At 36.9% G+C, this 20,208-nt stretch overlaps 1 protein-coding gene across 4 annotated transcripts in view; it reads left to right on the top strand.

Annotated features, from left to right (window-relative positions):
• STYX (serine/threonine/tyrosine interacting protein) overlaps window positions 1-20,208 on the top strand; it is a 46,362-nt gene that overhangs the window by 19,808 nt on the left and 6,346 nt on the right. For all 4 annotated transcript variants that reach the window (XM_045822414.1, XM_045822416.1, XM_045822413.1 and 1 more), the window contains 7 exons: window positions 518-615; window positions 5,688-5,748; window positions 6,346-6,382; window positions 8,667-8,706; window positions 8,811-8,861; window positions 11,082-11,154; window positions 18,626-18,719. In XM_045822414.1, the coding sequence (XP_045678370.1) occupies window positions 518-615; window positions 5,688-5,748; window positions 6,346-6,382; window positions 8,667-8,706; window positions 8,811-8,861; window positions 11,082-11,154; window positions 18,626-18,719 (454 nt within the window). The remainder of the gene's footprint in view (window positions 1-517; window positions 616-5,687; window positions 5,749-6,345; window positions 6,383-8,666; window positions 8,707-8,810; window positions 8,862-11,081; window positions 11,155-18,625; window positions 18,720-20,208) is intronic.

Genomic DNA, 20,208 nt, shown 5'->3' on the forward strand with positions numbered 1-20,208 from the left:
CCCTCTAAAGAAAAGAAGATGGTAGTCAATATATGTAATTACTAAACACTTGACAGGTGCTAAAGGAACTATACCAAACACTTTATATATTATCATATATAATTCTTAACCACTCAGTGAATACGTAGTGTTTTCCCCACTTCACATGAGGAAACTGAGCCACAGAGCTCAGGTCATTAGCAGAGCTGGGATATAAAGCTTGGGCTCTCCTAACTCCATGCTTTTATCTCCTATATAGTATTGTTTTTCCAAATAAATTATCTTTAAACTCCCATCAGTCTCTAAAATTATAGCTGCAACCTCTTGAGGACACTTAATATATTAATCTTGAATCATTGAAATTTCTTGTTGATTACTTCAGGTATATTATTTTAAAATTAGCTTTAATCTTCTTTATTTAAAGCTCAGATATGGCTGTATTCTAATGCTGAATCATGCATTTTCAAATATCTGTGTTACAGTAAGAAGATGTTTTGTATTTTAAACTGTTTCTCTCCCCTGCCTCTTTTTTTTATAGCTACCTATACTACAGAAACATGGAATAACCCATATAATATGCATAAGACAAAATATTGAAGCAAACTTTATTAAACCAAACTTTCAACAATTATTTAGGTAAGAATTATTGCTATGACTTATTAAAATATTATGTGCAGCAAAAATAAATTTTCTTTAAAATATTTAAAATAAGTAATTCATGCACATAATGAAGAATTCTAAAGGTTCAAAAGAATGTATACCGAAAAGTAGGTTTCCCTATTCCTATCCCATAGATACTCAAGTCTCCTCCTAAAGGCATCCGATTGTTGCTTATTTTTGAGTATCCATCCATAGTAATGTTACATATATAAGCATATTCCCTACAGATAAACATTTGCTTTTTACACTTGTTTTTATTTTTTTGGAGGTAGCTTTATGTTGTTACTGAAAGATGCATTATTCTTTTTTTAAGTTGCACAGTAATCCATTGTATGACTACAATAAAATTTATTCAACCCTTCCCCTATCACTGGATATGTAGATTGTTTCCAGACTGGCAAATATTGCATATAGTGAGCATCCCTGTACATGTCATTTAATTCATATGTGAAAATATCAATAGAATAAATTTGTAGAAGTGGAATTGCTGGATATGAATATTTAAAATTTTAATAGACGTTGTAAATTGCCCTCCAGTGAGTTGGATTAATCTACATTTCTACTACGAAGTGTATGAGAATGACTCTTTTTTTGGTATCTCTCCAAGGCAGAATTATAAAACATTAAAGATTTTTCCAAATCTCCTAGACTAAAAAAGGCATTTAATGTAATTTTAATTTGCCTTTCTCATTTATCTTGCAATGAATGCTGTTGAACATGTAATGATTTTTAATGTTCTCTATTTTAACTTTACATTTAAAATTAAGAGTATGGTACAAAAAGCTACATAATGAAAATAAGTCTCTTTACTCCTGTAAACCTGGACACTCAGTTTCTCTCCTGAGAAGTGGCTGCTATTAAAATTCTTCCTTGAATATCATGCTAGAGATATTTTTTCTGTATAAAAGCATGTATGTTAAAAATAGTTTAATGTTCTGCTTTGTTTGTAAAAATGAAAGCAGCTTGAATGTCCATCAGTTCAAGACACTGTAAAATACAGGGTACGGCAGAAATAATGCCTGCTTGATTGTGGTTGGTAGGGTAATAATATGGTTATAATAATTTATTATAGTTTTAATTTGAATATTTCACCTAAAATATCATATGGTATGCTTGAATATGATATTGTTATGTTACAGAATTACATGCTTAGGATTTTGCAATAGATTTCGAATCAAAAAAGGGTATTATTTGTGCTGGACCCTGTATATTGTGTGAACATACAATAGAACACTATAACCATGAAAAAGAATGAAATATTTCTGTCTATATTGATATGGAATAACTTTTAAGATTTTTTTATTTTATTTTTTAATATATTTTCTTGATTATGCTATTACAGTTGTCCCATTAACCCCCCTTCATTCCCCTCTACCTGTACACCCTCTCCCACCCACATTCCCCTCCTTTAGTTCATGTCCATGTGTTGTAAGTTCTTTAGCTTCTACATTTCCCATACTATTCTTGCCCTCCCCCTGTCTTCTACCTACCATTTTTGCTACTTATTCTCTGTACCTTTTTCCCCCTCTCTCCTCCTCCCACTCCCCTGTTGCTAACCCTCCATGTAATCTCCATTTCTGTGGTTCTGTTCCTATTCTAGCTGTTTGCTTAGCTTTTTGTTTTTGTTTTAGGTGTGGTTGTTAATAATTGTGAGTTTGCTGTCATTTTACTAGACATGTTTTTTATCTTTTTCTTAGATAAGTCTCTTTAACGTTTCATATAATAAGGGCTTGGTGATGATGAACTCCTTTAACTTGACCTTATCTGAGAAGCACTTTCTTTATCTGCCCTTCCATTCTAAATGAAAGCTTTGCTGGATAGAGCAGTCTTGGATGTAGGTCCTTGCCTTTCATGACTTGGAATACTTCTTTCCAGCCCCTTCTTGCCTGTAAGTTCTCTTTTGAGAAATCAGCTGACAGTCTGATGGGAACTCTTTTGTAGGTAACTGTCCCCTTATCTCTTGCTGCTTCTAGGATTCTCTCCTTCATGTTTACCTTGGCTAATGTAATTATGATGTGCCTTGGTGTGTTCCTTCTTGGGTCCAACTTCTTTGGGACTCTCTGAGCTTCCTGGACTTCCTGGAAGTCTATTTCCTTTGCCAGAATGGGGAAGTTCTCCTTTATTATTTGTTCAAATAAGTTTTCCAATTGTTGCTCTTCCTCTTTCTCCTTCTGGTCCCCTATAATTTAGATGTTGGAACGTTTAAAGATGTCCTGGAGGTTCCTAAGCCTCTCCTCATTTTTTTGAATTCTTATTCATTTTTTTCTGATTGTATGTTTTTTTCTTCCTTCTGGTCCATTCCATTGATGTGAGACCCAGCTTTGTTTCTATTACTATTGGTTCCTTGTGCATTTTTCTTCATTTCACTTATTGTAGCCTTCATTTTTTTTTTTCATCTAATTTGCAACCAAAATCAACCAATTCTGTGAGCATCCTGATCACCAGTGCTTTGAACTGTGCATCTGATAGGTTGGCTATCTCTCGGTCACTTAAAAGGATTGGTTCTGCGGCTTTCATTTGTTCCTCTGTTTGAACCATCTCTTTCTCTCTTTGTTTTGGGGGGGTCTGGTCATGCCTGTTGTATATGAGGGGCAGAGCCTTAGGTGTTCACCAGGGCGGGGCAACCCAGTAGCTGGGTTGTGATGCTGTATGTGGGGACAGGGTCTGAGAGAGAACAATGGCACTTGCTCCACTCTGTCGGATTTCAGTCCCTTCCACTGCTTCCCCCAAGGAAACTGGACCTTTCTGGTGCTGATTCCCATGTGGGTGGGCTTGTGCACCCCATGGGTCTTTCTAATGACCTCTCCTGTGAGGCTGGGAGTGTCTCCCTGTGCCTGAACTCCCACAGGTGTTTTCAATCAGTGCCCCAAGGCTCTATTTCCCAGCACTGGGATCCTGGGTTGGACGCAGTGCCTTGCTTCACAATCACCACCTCGCTGGGTCTGCTGGTTGCCACCCCTCAGCCGGGGGTCTGCCAGCCACCTCTTGCGAGCCCTGGGTCCGCCCTCTATGGTCTTACGTGCCAGGTCCCAATGCTCTTTGTGCCTTGATCCCTTTGCCTAGCTGCCCAACTCCACCCCTCCTTCCGGTCTGGATGAACATGTCTATTTTAACTCATTGGTTGTCCAACTTCCATACAGTTCAATTTTCTGTCAGTTCTGGTGGTTATTCTGTTTCTAAATTGTTGTTGTCCTTATCTTGGTTGTGCGAGGAGGCACAGTGTGTCTACATATGCCTCAGTCTTGGCCAGAAGTCCAGAAGTCCCAACTTCTTTCTAACATTTATTAAAAGAAAAATCAGTCTTAGCTGGGTGACTCAGTGATGGGAGTATTGTCCTGTGTACCAAAAGGTTGCACGTTTGATTTCCAGTCAGGTTTGATACCTAGGTTGCTGGTTCGATCCTTGCTCGGGGCGTGATCAATGTTTTCACATTGATGTTTCTCTGTCACTCACCCTCTCTCAAATCAATAAGCATATCCTTGGGTGAGTATTGAAAGAAAGAAAAATCAAGGTGCAGAACCATGTATATTCTCACTGTATTTAAAAATATATACAAAGCATTAGGCATATATATTCTTGTATATGTATAGAAAATTTCTGGATTAACAGACTAGAAATTTGACATTCACTGCTTCTGAGAAGGAAAATTCAGGGTCTAGGATAGTATAGGGACCTATTTTTCATTGCAGATATTTTTTATAGTTTAGGACTTTTGGCTACATGTACATATTTCTCAGTTAATAAAAACTAGTTTTAAAAGATAAATGTCTATATTTTAAAATAAAATAAATTGCTTCTTTTCTAATTGTAAAAGAAATGCTTGTCCTTTATACATACTTTGGAAAGACTGGAATGATACAAAGAAAAATATTTAAGAAGTCATTCATAATTCCACAACCCAGAAGATATTCTTTAGCTAACATTTTGGTATATGTCCTTCTAATTATTTCTCTATTGTATATGCGCATTAGGTATACATGCATGTAGACCGACGTATATTACATTTTAAAATGGCATACTAGACATTCGTTTTTAGGACCCTGAGTAGATTCTTTATCCTAATGGAGAACCCTTTCTCCTTAGATTTAGAGTACTTAGACTTAAAGCTTGATAGGTCTACCAGTAGTTTCTGACATTCAAAATGACAATGCAGTAAAATATTTTAGTTTGACTCTGAATTAACTTTTCCCCCCACAAAGCAATGTTTTATATAACCAGTCTACCCAATCACATACTATCATTGTTAGAATCTTTATGGTTTTTACATTGGACTATCCTTGGATCCTGAGCTTCAGCTTCTCTCTGTTAAGGCCAGAATGATCATTAAAGAATTGTAATTTTTTAAACAATATTGACTTTAAAAATTAATTTCATAGCTTATTTATAGTTGTGTTAATAAATAGGTTGTCATGAATGAGCTAGAATATGGAACTTTTTCACAAAAAAGCCTAGCATATTAATAATGTCTTATGTCTAATGTTTTCCAAAGTGTAAAATTCTAGGACAGGTGGTCTCGACTTTTTTACCCTGCTGTAGGTTGTTAGTTCAATCAGTGAATGTTTGACTTACAACTCCATCAGACTACTTTCTATTTTTATTAGCTCCTTTTCTTTCAGACTTCAGGCTTCTTCCAAATTGTTCTCTATAGGGTTATAAGGAGGGTGGATCACCGGACCATCAGAGAAGCGTCTTCTATTGTAGTCCTAGAGAAGTGGTAGAAATAGAAGAATAACAATAATGAACACAGACACTTTTTGTCTTTATTTTCTAGGTCCACTCTGATTTGGATGAAGGTCTCTTCCTACTTGTGATTTTTCTATTTTAACCAGATAGATTTGTTGTACAAAATATGAGAGAATGTTAGTGTTATTTAAGGCTTTAAATCCTATGTTTTGAGCAATACAAAATCTGTGGTTCAGTTCTTGGGAATATAATACTTTGAAAGTTGTTTTGCATTTTTATTATGGTTCTCTTAAGTTTTTAAAGTTTTTTAATGCACAAAGAATTTTACCTGAAAGTGTGCTTATCACAAAATTTTCTATTTTCAGATACTTAGTTTTGGATATTGCAGATAATCCAGTTGAAAATATAATACGTTTTTTCCCCATGGTAAGTATCAGTATTTTAATGTCATTTAAAATTTATTTATGGCTTGACTGCTTAATTGTGGTCCTAAAACTTTTACTTTGTTATGACTGAAAATTGTGGGATTATGTAGTTTTAAAAAATTTATTATTTTTAAGCCCTGGCTGGCGTAGCTCAATGGATTGAGCGCGGGCTGTGAACCAAAGTATCGCAGGTGTGATTCCCAGTCAGGGTACATGCCTGGGTTGCAGGCCACGGCCCCCAGCAACCGCACATTGATGTCTCTCTCTCTCTCTCTCTCTCCCCCCCTCCCTCTCTAAAAATAAATTAATTAATTTTAAAAAAAGCACTAAAAAAGTATTATTTTTAAAACCTTTTTATCTCCAAAAATTTGAGAAATCACACTTTGAATGTATTCAATTCAAATTAAATTTTAGTTCCTATATAATGTTTAGAACCTGAAATAGTTGTATTTGTAGCATTTTGAAAATTCTTGAATGTAATTTTTATTCATGTATATTAACAGGAAATTATTTTCAGTATACTTTGTTTCATTCTCTATATGTATTTTATGTTTATTACTCCATATGTTTTATTATAATGCATTGTCTCTGCCTTCAGACTAAAGAATTTATTGATGGGAGCTTACAAGCTGGAGGTAAATAATATTACTTAGCTCATGTTTACTTTTAGGAGATTATTTGTTTATTTAATTTATTACTTAATACTCATTTTAAATTCAGAATATGGAAGTTGTAATTATATATATAATAGACTATTCCCAAGTTTGTGTTTTCTTATTGTTTAGTTTGATTATCCTTTCTTTTTTTATGTTCTTTTTTTAAAAATATATTTTATTGATTATGCTATCACAGTTGTCCCATTTTCCCCCTTCACTCCCCTCCACCCTGTACACCCTGTCCCACCCACTTCCCCCCTTTAGTTCATGTCCATGTGTCATACTTATAAGTTCTTTAGCTTCTACATTTCTCATACTTACCCTCCCCCGTCTATTTTCTACCTACAATCTATGCTACTTATTCTCTGTACCTTTTCCCCCTCTCTCCTCCTCCCACTTCCCTGTTGCTAACCCTCCATGTGATCTCCCTTTCTGTGGTTCTGTTCCTGTTCTAGTTGTTTGCTTAGTTTCTTTTGGTTTTGCTTTAGGTGTGGTTGTTAATAATTGTGAGTTTGCTGTCATTTTACTGTCCATGTTTTTTTTTTTTTTAATCTTTTTTTCTTAGATAGGTCTCTTTAACATTTCATAAAATAAGGGCTTGGTGATGATGAACTCCTTTAACTTGACCTTATCTGAGAAGCACTGTATCTGCCCTTCCATTCTAAATGAAAGCTTTGCTGGATAGAGTGATCTGGGATATAGGTCCTTGTCTTTCATGACTTGGAATACTTCTTTCCAGCCTCTTCTTGCCTGTAAAGGTCTCTTTTGAGAAGCCAGCTGACAGTCTGATGGGAACTCCTTTGTAGGTTACTGTCCCCTTATGTCTTGCTGCTTCTAGGATTCTCTCCTCATTTTTACCTTGGCTAATGTAATGATGATGTGCCTTGGTGCATTTCTTCTTGGGTCCAACTTCTTTGGGGCTCTCTGAGCTTCCTGGACTTCTTGGAAGTCTATTTCCTTTGCCAGAATGGGGAAATTCTCCTTTATTATTTCTTCAAATACGTTTTCAGTCTGTTACTCTTCCTCTTCCCCTTCTGGTACCCCTGTAATTCAGATGTTGGAACGTTTAAAGATGTCCTGGAGGTTCCTAAGCTTCTCTTTGCTTTTTTGAATTCTTTTTCTCCATTCTTTCCTGTTTGGTTGTTTCTTTCTTCCTTCTGGTCCACTCTGTTGTTTTGAGCCCCAGTTTCCTTCCCATCACTGTTGGTTCCCTGTGCATTTTCCTTCATTTCTTTTATGGTAACCTGCATTTTTTCATCTAATTGGTGCCCAAAATCAACCAATTCTGTGAGCTTCCTGATCACTGGTGTTTTGAACTGTGCATCTTATAGGTTAGCTATTTCTTGGTCGCTCAAAAGGATGAGTTCTGGGGCACTGATTTGTTTTTCTGTTTGAGCCATCTCTCTCTCTCTCTCTCTCTCTCTCTCTCTCTCTCTCTCTTCTCTCTCTCTCTCTCTTAGTCTGGTTGCTTCTGTTATGGTGAGGGACAGAGCCTTAGGTGTTCACCAGGGCTGGGCACCCCAGTTGCTAGATTATGACGTTGTATGTGAGGGCGGGGTCGAGGGGAACAATGGCGGTAGCTCCGTTCTCTGTGGGACATCAGTCCCTTCCCTGGGATCCTGGGTTGCGCGCTCTGCCCTGCTCCACAATCGTCACCTCACTTAGTCTGCCAGCTGCTGCTTGCGTACTCAGGGTCCACCTGCTGCGATCTTGCGCGCCCCAGATGCCTTACGCTCTCCAGGTTGCCTTATGTGCCCAATTCTCCCTGTTCTCCACGCCGCGACCCGTGCCCGCCATGCACAGCTGCTCGTCTCCGTCCCTCCTACCAGTCTGGGTGAACAGGTCTATTTCAACTTCTTGGCTGTCCGACTTCCATTCAGATAAATTCTCTCAGTTCTGGGTGTTATTCTGCCTCTAAATTGTTGTTGTTCCAATCTTGGTTATGCATGGACGTGCAGTGTGTCCACCTATGTGCCTCCATCTTGGCTGGAAATTCCTGATTATCCTTTCTTAAATATCCCTATGGAACGATTTTCAAATTCTGGCTCAACTTTAAATCCCTTTAGCCTAAAAGCCTTTTGTATTCTTTACACAGTTAGTGTAAATAAATTGTAATGATTTGAATATTAATAAATATCCAAGTGTTATATATAAAATGTTCAAGAAAAGATTTATTTTAATGTAGTATGGTACATGGTTTGAATATATTTTAGCTGTTGAATCAGGTCTTTTTCTATCAGAAAAACTATTTCTTATTTTTCAGGAAAAGTTCTAGTCCATGGAAATGCAGGGATCTCCAGGAGGTATGAAGTTTAAGATAATCTTTTTTTTTCTAGCATTTAATTAATAAGTTGTGTTTTCTGTTTTTTTTTTGTTTTTTTTCTAAAATTATTTTCCCCCTTTTCAGCGCTGCCTTTGTTATTGCATATATTATGGAAACATTTGGAATGAAGTACAGGTAAGAAGGTACTCTGAAACCTAGTTACAATTTAAATTCTTACTAAAATGGAGCTTAATGGAGATGTTGGGAGCTTGAAGTTAATATTCTTTTGCTTTTGTTATCTAGTTATGTTTGAATAGGTAGGCCATTATACCCCATGCTTAGTCTCTTAACCTTTGTAGCATATGTACCTTATCTCCCTAGGCTCAATTTTTGATTTTATGGAGCTGGTGCTGTTATTATTATAAGAAGCCAAGGTAGTTATAGTTAAATAATCTATGGAAAACTGCTTACTGCTAGGGAATTGGTTAATCTGAGTTTAAAAACTCCTAGACACAGATGTTATTATTTTCCTTGTTTAAGAGACTAATACATTATATTTTCCTTTAATAGTAGTTGGATGAAAAATTACTTAGGAACTGTTTTAGCTTCTATTCATAATTTAGTATAGTCTTTCTTATCCAAAATTATCTTTTCTAAGTATATACAAAGATAAAAAAGAGAGGGGAGGGGTCATGAGCTTCTCACCCCAAAACCAAACCAAACCCTGGCCTTGGAGCATTTTTTTTTCTTAGTGTGTCTTGTTGTATAAGTTAGAACTCTTGTAATCATTGACACCTCCCTTTTTTACTCCCCATCTCCCAAACTGATCTATTACCCAAATCCTCTCCGTTTTATGTCCAAAAATATATTGGATTGGCAAAAAAAGTTCATTTGTTTTTTTCCATAAGATGGCTTTGTTAGTGTCTATTTGTCTTTATCCTCATTCGAAACAGTTTTGTTAGATTGCATTGTGACAACTGTCAGGTCAGCATGAATTTTTTAAAGAACTTATCAAAATTGGTGAATTTTTGTGTTGCCATTTTAATACTAAAGATGAAAAATACACGATATTTTCAGCATATTATGCTTTATTTTTTGAAGAAAGGTAAAAACACACACAAAGATCTGTGCAGTGTATGGAGAAGGTGCTGCGACTGATCAAACATGTCAAAGTGGTTTGTGAAGTTTCTTGGTACTTTTGACATTTTGGCTAAATATTGACATTTTGGCTAAATAATTCTTTGCTATGGGCCTATCTTACACATTGAAAGATGTTTAGCAGCACCCTTGATCTCTATCCACTAGAAGCCAATAGTGGGAGATAGCTGACATGCTGAAAACATCCAAATCAGTAAAGTTATTGGTGAAAATAAAAAATGTGTCTTTTATTTTACAAAAAAAGCCATATGGACTTTCTGGCCAACCCAATACCTGGAGTATCAGTACTATATCTTCTTCATTATTTAATCATCATTAATCCCCCTAATCCAAGCTCCAGTGTGTCTCCCTTAGATTCTTCCATCAGGAACCTTCTTAGTGGTCTCCTGTATTCTTTGCTCCAGTCTGTTCTGTTCTCCACACTGCAGTGGGAATGGTCTTCTCAAGATAAATCTGGTCTGATTGTATAATCACCTTACCCAAAAAAGCTCTCAAAGGTTTCTGATCCTTAATAATTCTTAACATGGCCAATGAAACTTAAATGGCATGCACTTATCAACCTCTCCGCCTTATACCAAGTTCTCCATTACTCTTCATTTGAGCTATGTTCAGCATTGGATCCACATGTCCACCACATAGTAAACATTCAAATGTGTTTTTTTTTGTATCCTTTGTGTTTAAATTATAACAGAAAAGTTTGCTTAAAATTGTTAGTTCTTAAAGGAATATTATTTGAATACAAATGCTTTGTTTACTTGATTGAAAAAGATTAACAAGCATTGGGAGACTTTGTTTTATATATTCTCTTTCTTACTTGGTATCTTGTCAGTATAATATTAATAATGAAAGTAACTCCCATTTATTGGTTCTCAGCTATGTTCCAGGTATTATTATAGACATTTTTATCTCATTTAAACTTCATAACAACACAAAGAAGTAGATACATTTCTCATTTGACCAATGGTAATATTTTGAACATGTATAATACTAGGTGACAGATGCTATACAAAGTGTTTTACACTTACCATCTCCCATCTTCACAGTAGCCCTCCAAGATAGGAATTATAATTCCATTTTATTGTAATTTGTCTGGTCATACCATCAGGTTTTCCACTACAACTCACTACCACTCTGGAGTATAAGCTGTATGAGTATGATTTCCTACTTTAGGTAAATTTTTAGATAGGTTTCTATTTTAGATGAATTCTGGAAAAATTGATTCATGAGCAAATAACAATTTTTTTTTTCTGTTTTCAGAGATGCATTTGCTTATGTTCAAGAAAGAAGATTTTGTATTAATCCTAATGCTGGATTTGTCCATCAACTTCAGGTAACTTTTCTTCCTCTGTAAGGCAGAAAGTAGGATAATTAAAATCTTATGTTTGTGTAATTTAGGTACAGAATTTAATTCATAAATACTTAAAAATTGCTGTAATCTGCTTTTATTCTTTTTTCAAGTTCACATTTCTATTTAAAAGAATTTTCTTTTTTTAAAATTAAATTTATTGAGGTGATATTTAGGACCGACCATACAGGTTTCGAGTGTACATTTCTGTGGTACATGATCTGCATATTGCATTGCGTGCCCACTACCCACACATTCAGACCATGCTCTGTCACCACATACGTGGCCCTCTTTATCCCCCCACCTCTGGTGACCCCCATACTGATATTGTTGTCTGTGTCTATGAGTTTCAGTTTTATATCCCACATGTGAAATGATATGGCTTTTGTTTTTTTCTGATTTTTTTTTCATTTAGCATAATATTCTCAAGGTTCATCCATGTTGATACAAATAGCAATATTTCATCTTCTTTTAGAGCTAGGTAGTATTCCATTGTATACATGTACCACATCTTCTTTATCCAGTCTTCTATGAAGCACCCTTTGGTTGTTTTCATGTCTTGGCCACCGTGAATAATGCTGCAGTGAACATAGGGATGCGTATTCTTTGCAAATAAATATTTTCAGGTTTTTTGGGTAAGTACCCAGGATAGGGTTGCTGTGTTACATCGTAACTCTATACTTAATTTTTTGAGGAACTGCCAGAGTGTTCCAGCAGCTGTACCAGTCTACATTCCCAGTAGCAGTCAGTGGGGGTTCCCATTTCTCCACAACCACCCCAACACTTGCCATTACTTCTCTTGTTGATAATAGCCATTTTAACAAGTGTTAGGTGGTATCTCATTTTGATTTACATTTCCCTCATAGCTAATGAAGTTGAACATCTTTTTATATATCTCTTGGCCATTTTATATTTCCTTGGGAGAAGTGTCTGTTCAGGTCCTCTGCTCATTTTTTAATTGGATTACTTGCTCATTTTTTAATTGGATTACTTGTTTGGTGTTGTATTGTTTGCAAATATCTCCCATTCAATTGGTTGCCTTTTTGTTTTCTTGTTGGCTTTTTTTGCTATACAGAAGCTTTTTAGTTTGATACAGTCCCATTCATTTATTTTTGCCTTTACTTCCCTTGCCTTTGGGGTCAAATTCATAAAATGTTCTCTGCAACCAGGGTCCATAAGTTTATTACCTATGGTTTCTTCTGTGTAATTTATTATTTCAGATGTTATATTTAGGTCTTTGATACATTTTGAATTCATTTTTGTACATGGGGACAAACTGTAATCTAGTTTCATTCTTTTGCATGTGGTTTTCCAATTTTCCCAGCACCATTTATTAAAGAGGCTTTCTTTTCTCCATTGTGTGTTTTTTGGCTTCTTCATGAAAAACTTGCCCATATACATGCGGTTTTATTTCTGGATTCTCAATTCTGTTCCTTTGGTCTGTGTGTCTGTTTTTCTGCCAATACCATCCTGTTTTGATTATGTTAGCTATGTAGTATAATTTGAAGTCTGATAGTGTAATACTTCCAGCTTTGTTCTCTTTTCTCAGGATCACTTTGACTATTAGGGGTCTTCTGTGGTGTCATACAAACCTGATGGTGTTTTTTCTTTTAGAAAAAATGACATTCAGATTTTGATGCGGATTGCATTAAATCTCTATATTGCTTTGGATATTATGGCCAAAAGGATTTTCTGAAAATCTGCCATTACCAGAAAAAAGAATTAAAGACAAATTATTAAATAAAAGATAAAATAATTCATGTTAGAAATTTCTTCCATTTTTTTTTTCTCCAGTTTGGTCACAGAGTTTTGATTTTATACTACATAGAACTATTTTTTAAATTTTATATGCTTTATCTTTCCCATGATTTTTCAGATTTTGTTGGTGCTTGGACGATGCACTAAAAAAGATAATTATCTAATTAGACAAGTTTAAGTTTTTTCTAAGAAGGAAAATCATAAGTTGAGAAATATGCTCAGGCTGATTCCATCCAGTTATGTAGGAATACATCTCAAATTTAGACATCAAATGCGTTACAATATGTGTTGTCTCAGTTACCATACTTTAAATTTTACCTCATTTTTGCTTTCAATTTACTTTAAAATTTTACTTCATTTAAAAGAGAAATGGTGGTATCTCTATCTTTACCTTGTTTGTGTAAAATGTTTTTTATTCCATCTTTATATTATAGAACACAAAGCTAACTGTAATTTATAAGTTTCATTGCCTTTTAATCCTATTGGGAAAAAACATCTTTTTTAAGACTGATTTCTATACTTGTAAAAGTAATATATACTCATTAAAAAATTTAAAATTCAACAATGCCTATGGAGAATACAATGAAAAATCTTAATAGAGTATCTTAAAGATCATTCTAAAACAACATATACAACATTACTGTACCTGTAAAATACTTATTAAGTATATTTTATTGATTATACTATTACAGTTGTCCCATTTTTCTTTTCCTTTATCCCCCTCCACACTGCACCCAGCCTCCCTCTAGCATTCCCCTCATTTAGTTCATGTACAAGGGTCTTACATATAAGTTTATGTTTAGCTTCTCCATTTCCTATACTATCCTTAACCTCCCCTGTCTATTTCGTACCTACCAATTATGCTTCTTATTCCCCGTACCTTTTCTCCCATTTGCCCCCTTCTCTCTCCCCACTCATAACCCTCCATGTGATCTCCACTTCTGTGATTCTGTTCCGTTTCTAGTTGTTTGCTTAGTTTGTTTTTGTTCCTTTAGGTTCAGTTGTAGATAATTGTGAGTTTGTTCTCTTTTTACTGTTCATAGTTTTTGATCTTCTGTTTCTTAGATAAGTCCCTTTAACATTTCATATAATAAAGGCTTGGTGATGATGAACTCCTTAAACTTGACCTTATCTGGGAAGCACTGTATCTGCCCTTCCATTCTAAATGAAAGCTTTGCTGAATAGAGCAATCTTTGGTGTAGGTCTTGCCTTTCATGACTTGGAATACTTCTTTCCAGCCCCTTCTTGCCTGTAGGTTCTCTTTTGAGAAATCAGCTGACAGTCTGATGGGAACTCCTTTGTAGGTAACTGTCTCCTTATCTCTTGCTGCTTCTAGGATTCTCTCCTTCATGTTTACCTTGGCTAATGTAATTATGATGTGCCTTGGTGTGTGCCTCCTTGGGTCCAACTTCTTTGGGACTCTCTGAGCTTCCTGGACTTCCTGGAAGTCTATTTCCTTTGCCAGATTGGGGAAGTTCTCCATTATTACTTGTTCAAATAAGTTTTTCACTTGTTGCTCTTCTTCTTTCTCCTTCTGGTACCCCTATAATTTAGATGTTGGAACGTTTAAAGATGTCCTGGAGGTTCCTAAGCCTCTCCTCATTTTTTTGAATTTTTGTTTCTTCCTTCTTTTCTGTTTGGTTGTTTCTTTCTTTCTTCTGGTCCACTCCATTGATTTGAGTCCCAGTTTCCTTCCCATCACTATTGGTTCCCTATATATTTTCCTTTATTTCACTTAGAGTAGCCTTCATTTTTTTTCATCCTATTTGAGACCAAATTCAACTAGTTTTGTGAGCATCCTGATCATGAGTGCTTTGAACTGTGTATCTAATAGGTTGGCTGTCTCTTTGTCACTTAGTTGTATTATTTCTGGAGCTTTGATCTGTTCTTTCATTTGGGCCATTTTTTTTTGTCTTGACGTACCTGTTACATAGTAAGGGGCAGAGCCTTAGGTTTTCCTCAGAGCGTGACAACCCACATCACTGGGTCATGACATTGTATGTCGGGGAGGGGTCCAAGAGGGAACAGTGGTGCTTGCTCTGTTCTCTGCCGGATTTTAGTCACTTCCACTGCTTATTCCAAGCAAACCAGGCCCTTCTGGTGCTGATTCCCGGGTAGGTGGGCTTGTGTACGTTCTAGGACCCTGTGGGTCTCTCCAACAAACTCTCCTGTGAGGCTGGGAGTCTCTCCTGGCACCTCAACCCCCACCGGTATTTTCAATTAGTGGTTTGAGGCTTTATTTCCCCTTGCTGGGACCCTGGGTTGTGAGGTCTGTCTCACTCCCCAGTTTTGGCTGGTTTATCTGCATGAGAATGTGGCACCACCCGGTCCGCCAGGCACCTTGTAAAACAAGCCCCTCCACAATCCACCACCTTGCTGGGTCCGCCCACTGCCACCTTGCGCATCCGGGGTCTGCCAGCCCCGCTTTGCCTGAGTCCTCTCCACACAGTCTCCGGACTCCACTCCTCCTACCAGTCTGGATGAATGTTTCTTCTTTAACTCTTTGGTTGTCAGACTCACATACAGTTCAATTTTCTGTCAGTACTGGTTGTTTTTTTTTTTTGTTTGTTTGTTTCTAAATTTTTGTTGTCCTTATTTTGGTTGTGGGAGGGGGCACAGTGTGTCTACCTATGCCTCCACCTTGGCTGGTCTGTGAGCATTTTGATTACCTTTGTTTTGAACTCTGCATTTGGTAAGTTGGCTGTCTCCTCGTCGTTTGGTTCTTTTTCTGTAGTTTTGATCTGTTCTTTCATTTGGGCTGTATTTCTTTGTCTTGGTGTACTTGTTATGTTTTAAGCGGGGGAACCTTAGGCATTTGCCAGGGCCAGGCAACCTGCTTTACCACATTGTTGTGCTGTATGTGAGAGAGGGGTCAGAGAGGGAACATTGCTGCTTGCTCATCTCTCAGCTGTCTTTTAGTCACTTCCCCCGCTACCCACAAGTGAATTGGGCCCTTCTGTTGCTGATTCCCCAGGTGGTGAGTTTGTGTACATTCTAGGATCCTATGAGCCAATGCACTCTTCTGTGAGACTGGGAGTTTCTCCCACCACCACCTCTTCCAGAAGTTTTGAGGCTTTTGTTTCCCATGCTGGAACCCTGGGTTGTTCAGCTTGTCTTGCTCCCCAGTTGTTTTTCCCAGCTTACCTGCACACAAATGTGGGACCACCCCGTCTAGCAGCCTCCACCTTGCTGCATGTCTTCTCCACCCCAGCTTCCCAACTCCACTCCTCCTACTAGTCTGGATGAAATGTTTCTTCTTTAACTCCTTGGTTGTCAGACATTCATACAATTTGATTTTCTGGCAGTTCTGTTTCGGTTTTTTTTTTTAATTGGTTGTTTTCCTCCTTTTGGTTGTGCAAGGAAGTGAATCGTATCCTCCTATTCCTCCCTCTTGGGGAGAAGCCTTGCAAAATATTTTTATGTGTATATTACATATGTAAAAATTTTATATGACCAGACCCTTATACATGGGCCTTTAGATTGTTTCTAGCCTATGATGATTATAAATAATATTGGAAAGAATAGTAGGTACATCTTTACATGTTGGAGTATACCTGTAAGATTGTTACAGAACCTCGCCAGTGCTGTTAGGGAACAGCTGTGGGGTTCAGTTGCCCACTGCCAAGAAGCATGACTCCTAATGCAAGACTAGTGAAAAGGAAAGGGTTATTTATTTAAAGGTTGTATGGATTTAGAATAATAGCAGATTTGTGTTGTTAAGACCCACTCCTTTTAAATCTGCCCCAAAACACATAGTCCTTTCTCCCTTTGCCAAGCCAGGCCATTTCCAGAATACACCAGTCAGAGGTACTGTCTTTCAGAAAAGCAGAAGTCTGAAGATCAGCATTCCTGGTCACATTTCAGATCTAAGCATCCCTTACAAATTTAGGTGGCTAGGCAAGTCTCTGCAACTCCCTCAGTTCTGCCGTCATCTTCTCCAGGCAGGCCATCCTGGCTGTCTCCCTGACTCCCAGTGGGCCTCCTCTCCTATCCTCAACTGTATGACTTCTCTTTCAGCCCACCCTCATTTAAATGCTTTGCCCAGCACTTCCTGTGTGACCTCATATCCGGCCCCTCCTATGATGTGTTAGTGTCCACCATTTTTGCCAGTTGCCCCATGTCTTTCACCTTTTGGCGTCCATCTTTAGTCAAGGCAAGAGTTCACAGTGACCCACATAGACATCCAGGGTGGGCATCTGTCCCCTGCTTCTCATGCAGGCAGTGTGTGAGCTCCACCTGGCTATGTCATGAGTCCATGAGCGTTTTCACAGTTAGGTAAACAATTTGCCCTGGGTGGCAGCCCTCTTTCCTTCAGGAAGGCATATCTGTTATCTAGCAATTGTTATGCACTATATCCTAAACCTGGTATCATTCACTCCTCCCTTCCCCTAATCGAGGATTGTGGGGGATATGCTCTGCACCCTGTTACAAGATAACTGATCCAAGTGGAATTGCTGGGTTAGAGGGCCTTTGAAATTTGATGCTGTCAGATTGACTCTAAAAAGACTGACATAATGTAATCTTAATACCACCAAGAAACAAAGAGGACCTGTTTAGCCATACCATAATCAGTACCGCTAGTCAAAGTATTTTAACAAACTTTTTGGTTATTTTCATAATGGGCGTAAAAGTAGCAACTCCTTATGGTTTGCCTATTTTCCATACAGGTTGTAGGTCTTTTGCTCATTGGTTTATAAGAGGTATCTTCGCATGTTAACGAAATCTATCTTTAGCCAACTAATTTGAAATGTCTTTTTTTTATTTATAGCAAATTCTGATCTGTACTTGGGTGTATTTCTGGACTTTGTGTTCTGTTCCCTTGATCCTGCTTATTTTCTGTACCTGTATCAATTTTAAACACTATAATATATAAACAGTGTATGGCTTGGCTCAAGATTCTCACATTGTTCTTTCTAGAATTTTCTTGGCAGGTTCTTACATTTATATCTTAGTATTACCTGTACTGGAAGAAGTCCTATAGTTGTTTTTAATAATACTCTCTCTACATTAACAGTTCAGAAAGAAATGGCCTCTTTCAATTTTCTTCCACTTTAAGAATATGTTTGAGTTATTCAAATCACCTTCCATATTCACTAGTGTTTTACAGTTTTCTCTGTACAAAGTATTTGCATTTCTTATGAAATTTATTCCTAGGTATTTTTTTGTTCCCATTAGAAATGAAACTTTATTTTTCCAATACATTTTCTAATTGGGTATTTGTAAGTAGGAAAGCTGCTGGTTTTTATTAAGTTTTTCGTTGGCAACTTTATTAAACTCTTACTGATTCTAAAAAATTTTCTAGTTGATTGTCTTAGCTTTTCATCTCATCTTCAAATTATGATTGCTTTGCCACTTTCCTAATTGCTTTCTTACTGCTTTCTCACTGAATTTTCATTCTAGCAGAACAATGATAAGTAATAATAGTGAAATGTCGTACTTACCTTATCATAATGCCCCCACACATACTGACTAGTAGAGTTCACTGTGTGATGCCCTAGTGTAAGCTTTTGGCCTGCCTTATAGTCTGAATAGTAAGTGTGAAATTATGAGGTAAGAATTTTAAGCCTGTATTTCTCTTACAACAAAATGGTACCAGGTTTTTCAGTATAAACTAAGAATACCAATAATGTACACATCAACCACTGTTTTGGGTATCTAGGATTTTAAATGTATATTGAAATTAAGATTATTTTTTTAGGAATATGAAGCCATCTACCTAGCAAAATTAACAATACAGATGATGTCACCACTCCAGATAGAAAGGTCGTTATCTGTTCATTCTGGTACCACAGGTAAGGATTTTTTCATTTTTGAGAAGGTTGTGGGGGGAAAGATGATAGTATGAAAGGCAGGAAAGAAGCCTGTTTGGCTTGTTACAAGTTATACTGAACAATTTAAATTGTTTAGAAAACTTTGGACCATTGAATTAAAACAAGATAATTTCAAATTTTAATTTTATAATGAATCAGTGTGTATTATCTGCTGTGCGCACACCACTACCAAGTTAATTGGTATTGCTGGTTGGAAGATCAGATTTGTACTTGGTTTAGTTTTAAGTCTCTAAGTAGTATAACTGTTGCTACTTAGACTGAAATAGCAAGAGGAGTCTGGAAAACAGGTGATCTTCTTAAGAATAAATGGTGATTAATAAATGAAAGTATATTTGAAGTTAGTGAGACTAATGTCAGCTGACCTCAGTTTTTCTCTCGCCATAGATATTTTTTAATATATTTTCTTGATTATGCTATTACAGTTGTCCCATTTTCCCCCTTCACTCCCCTCCATCCTGTACACCCTCTCCCACCCACATTCACCCCCTTTAGTTCATGTCCATGTGTCATAAGTTCTTTAGCTTCTACATTTCCCATACTATTCTTGCCCTCCTCCTGTCTATTTTCTACCTACCACCTATGCTACTTATTCTCTGTACCTTTTCCTATTCTCTCCTCCTCCCACTCCCCTGTTGCCAACCCGATATGTGATCTCCATTTCTGTGGTTCTGTTCCTGTTCTAGTTGTTTGCTTATAGTTTCTTTTGGTTTTGTTTTAGGTGTGGTTGTTAATAATTGTGACTTTGCTGTCATTTTACTATACTTTTTTTTTTATCATCTTCTTAGATAAGTCCCTTTAACATTTCATATAATAAAGGCTTGGCAATGAGGAACTCCTTTAACTTGACCTTATCTGAGAAGTACTGTATCTGCCCTTCCATTCTAAATGAAAGCTTTGTTGGATAGAACAATCTTGGATGTAGGTCCTTGCCTTTCATGACTTGGAATACTTCTTTCTAGCCCCTTCTTGCCTGTGAGGTCTCTTTTGAGAAATCAGCTAACAGTCTGATGGGAACTCCTTTGTAGGTTACTGTCCCCTTATCTCTTGCTTTTTCTAGGATTCTCTCCTTCATTTTTACCTTGGCTAATGTAATTATGATGTGCTTTGGTGTTTTCCTGCTTGGGTCCAACTTCTTTGGGACTCTCTGAGCTTCCTGGACTTCCTGGAAGTCTATTTCCTTTGCCAGATTGGGGAAGTTCTCCTTTGTTACTTGTTCAAATAAGTTTTCAATTTCTTGCCCTTCCTCTTCTCCTTCTGGCACCCCTATGATTCGGATGTTGGAACGTTTAAAGATGTCCTGGAGGTTTCTAAGCTTCTCATTTTTTTGAATTCTTATTTCTCCATTCTTTCCTGTTTGGTTGTTTCTTTCTTCCCTCTGGTCCACTCCATTGTTTTGAGCCCCAGTTTCCTTCCCATCACTATTGGTTCCCTGTGCATTTTTCTTAATATC

This window comes from Phyllostomus hastatus, unplaced genomic scaffold (assembly GCF_019186645.2).
Source record: "Phyllostomus hastatus isolate PE091 unplaced genomic scaffold, TTU_PhHast_1.1 phas_scaffold_501, whole genome shotgun sequence".
In the NCBI taxonomy this organism is placed as follows: Eukaryota; Metazoa; Chordata; class Mammalia; order Chiroptera; family Phyllostomidae; genus Phyllostomus; species Phyllostomus hastatus.